This window comes from Pogona vitticeps, chromosome 2 (assembly GCF_051106095.1).
Source record: "Pogona vitticeps strain Pit_001003342236 chromosome 2, PviZW2.1, whole genome shotgun sequence".
Taxonomy (NCBI): domain Eukaryota; kingdom Metazoa; phylum Chordata; class Lepidosauria; order Squamata; family Agamidae; genus Pogona; species Pogona vitticeps.
The window spans coordinates 256,733,887-256,737,413 of NC_135784.1; the positions used below are offsets into that span (position 1 = coordinate 256,733,887).

The following is a 3,527-nucleotide window of genomic DNA, read 5'->3' on the forward strand; positions in this document are numbered from 1 at the left end:
TTTGTTACATTTAGATCTCACTTTGTTCCGTCCTGGAATCAGGGCAATGTGTAGTCTCCCATCCGGCCATTAATTACCTCCCAATCTGTTTAGCTTCACTATGATTGCTCAGTCATATGTTCAGATCATGCCCTGGGCACTTCACATTTATTTCCAACACGCTGTTCCATAACAAAATCTTCAAATATGCCTCTATTGGGCAAAATATTTGAATAGTGACATGCACTATTCAAAACTGAATAGCGAACACCAGAAATCAATTAATCCCAAGAATAATTAGTAAACAATGGGAAAACTGAAGACAACCTTCTTACAGAAAAGATGATTTATTCATTTGTAACTTACTCTTTTAGTTAGCTGGGTATCCATCATGAAATTATGTACATGTTTTTCAGCTTTGGTAAGTTCTAATTTTCTTGCTACCACAGCTACCACCAGTGCAGTACAACCAGCACCCTGGAGATACCAATGGGGGAAAAACACACAAAAAGTTACTATATCTTGTCCAAGAAAGGCTGCACTGGTGAAAAAAAAACAGGAAGAGAAATCCATTTTGTTATTCACTTGAATTATGTTGTCAAGCAGTTAAGAATTTGTTTAGCTCAGTTACATAATTAGATATTTTCTGTGGGTCTGTGTTTGATATTAATACATTTAATCTCTTATTCAGTTTTTGTAATGACAATTTCAATCAGTCTCTACCCATCAGTACCTCTTCTTCCTCCTGTGTTTCTTTTACAGAGTTTTAGTGACACTGGAGAAGATAATATTCATGCTTCAGTGCTTCTAAAAGGTATTCATCCCTCTTTCCCTTCCCCTTTTCTACCAGAAGAAGAAAATGACACAAGGAAGCTTAAGGTGTTGCTAACTAGTTCTCCATATGCACAATTTCTCTTCAGTTGGCAAACGTGAAGACTGGAGGGCAAAGAAAGGTGAGACTCTTACAAGTCAGACTGAAGAATTCATATCAGGACTTTATCTATGAAGACATTAGCTGGCAGGATAGCACAGTGAACAGGGTAACTGTATGTAGAGTGAGAGGCTGGGAGAAATAGCTAGCCTATGTAGTAATGGGCAAGCTGAACAGCCACAGAGCACCCCTCAGGAGAAAAGGGTAAATGACTTCTAAGTATTCAACCACTTGAAAACTGCAGAAAGGTTTAGCAAAAGGGTTGCCATTAATTAGAACTGACTTGAAGGCATATGTATATTATTTTTAATTATTAATTTAAAGAAACTAATAAATAACAATAAATCCCTTGTTGGATATCAGCAATTTTGAGGTTTTTTTCTGTGATGCATGAAAACAGAACATGGACATTAGCAGAAGCTACATTATTAATATTCAGTTCTTTTAAAAACCCTCCATTTTATGTATGTAGGCTATTATGTTCTATAGCCATGATTCAAAATGCCAGGAAATGGCTCGAAATTGCTGCACAATATTGTACCCGCACTGCCAGCAGGAAAAAGGATGCCAGCCTTTACATAGTCAAGGGCAGCCTGAATGTTGACAACGCCAATGACAGCAATCAAGATGATCTATACCCTCCTGTGTTCACTATTTACAAAGTGACACTAAGCAAAGGAAAATCACAGAAGCTGACTCCTTTTTTCATCAATATCATACAAAGCAATTTTGAGAGCTATTTTTCCATGAATGTGAATGGTAGTGACCGCAAGAAGGTATCCTGTAGACATCAGTGGAAGCAGTCAAGATGGTCTACACGATACCCTCTTGTGCTCACTACCATTCGCACAATAATGGGTAGAAATATCAGGCTATTTCCCGGCATTTTGAATCATGGATAGAGATGGACATGAACTAGGGAAAATGGCAGCTCATTATGGGTTATAATTCATCACTATTCAAGAACCACAAACTTTCCAATGAAGCAAAGCATTTTGTGGTTCCTGCAGTTTGGGACTTCCAGGAGCAGCAGAACATCCCCTACAAAAGTTAGAGATGCCAAACTCACAGAACATCTTCAGCTGACCCCCCTCCCCACCCCCTCCAAATTTGGTAAAGATTGGGACTAAAGCAGGTCCCCCAAAGAAAGTGCTTTTTAGCAGCTGGCCAAAGAGCATTTTCCGGGGGGGGGGGGGACCTGCTTTAGGGGCTATAAATGAAGACATCCCAAATATAATATTTACCAAAATTATAAGAGCTGGGGGGAGAGTCAGCCCCAAAGTCAGTCCAAGTTTGGCAGATATTGGATTTGGGACATACGAATTATACTTGTGTGAATCACCAATGCCAATAATAGTTCAGTGTTTCATTTTATTCTGGGCAGGTGTGTTTCCCCAAAGTGCCCCGAAAGGAACCATGAAACTGTCCAATGCATGGTTTTGTTTGTTGGTTGGTTGGTTTGCTTTGTGGTTCATTTCATGACCATTTCTATTCATGGATATGGAAGCACAATAGCCAAAAATCATAAACTGGAAGTTTCTTGAAGAATTGAATTCCCTGGGTTTTTACAATGGAAATTGAAGTACGTATACACTACAGACAAATTCCAACTAAAACATATCTCATACAAAATTACCCTGTGCTAGAGGATTCCAGAAAACTAGCACATAATCTGTACTACAGTTTCTGGGAGAGGACAGAAACAGGAATAACTGGGATGTAGCTTTAGTCCTTTTATGCCAAAATGCTTTGAAGGCTGTTTTTGGACTTAATGCAATGGTGAAGCAAAGGTGTGCATAAGTGCGACACAAACAATAGAGAGACATACACATCCTTTAACCTCTCAGATAAACTACTGTAGTGTTGCCATGCCCATTCTGCATAATGCAGACTAGAAAGACACAGTATGTTCCAGTTTCCAAACCTTTTCCTTGCAGAAGGCAACCTGAGGAAGAAAAGCTTTACTGGACCAAAAGCTCTATGAACATGTTTTCTGAATGTCTTCCAAAAATATCCCTTCCCTTCCCTTATGAAATAATAATAATAATAATAATAATAATAATAATAATAATAATAATAATAATAATAATAATAATAATAATAATAATAATAATAATAATAATAATAATAATAATAATAATAATAATAATAATAATAATAATAATAATAATAGAGAGCTGGGAGTTAGCAAAGAATGTCACCGGAAACCAAGGTCAAAAATATCCATACTGCATAGACAGAGAGGGGCAAAACTTTTTGACCCTGTCACTCAGCGTACAATTTGTTGACTCACAGGAGAAGATTTTTTTAACTCCTTCCTGACCAAACAGGCATTGGTACTATGAAAGGGACCCATATTATCTGATAGTTAAGAGGAAGAAATCCAAAAATGTTATGTGTCATCAAATCATTTTTGAGGCATGGTGACTGTATAAAGATTTATTTATTTTATTTATTTATTTATTTTATTTCTATCCCGCCTATCTGGTCTTATTCGACCACTCTAGGCGGCGATTGGACAAACACAACTGCTCCGTGCTTTTGCAATGCAGAAATACTTTGAAAATGCCTTGAGAATTATATGTCAATTCCCTGGCGATACATGGCAAATTGTCCC

At 37.4% G+C, this 3,527-nt stretch overlaps 1 protein-coding gene across 1 annotated transcript in view; it reads right to left on the reverse strand.

Annotated features, from left to right (window-relative positions):
- The window catches only part of KCNN2 (potassium calcium-activated channel subfamily N member 2), a 104,225-nt gene that overhangs the window by 22,793 nt on the left and 77,905 nt on the right, over window positions 1-3,527 (reverse strand). The window contains exon 5 of the mRNA XM_020780028.3: window positions 346-456. Within this exon, the coding sequence (XP_020635687.3) occupies window positions 346-456 (111 nt within the window). The remainder of the gene's footprint in view (window positions 1-345; window positions 457-3,527) is intronic.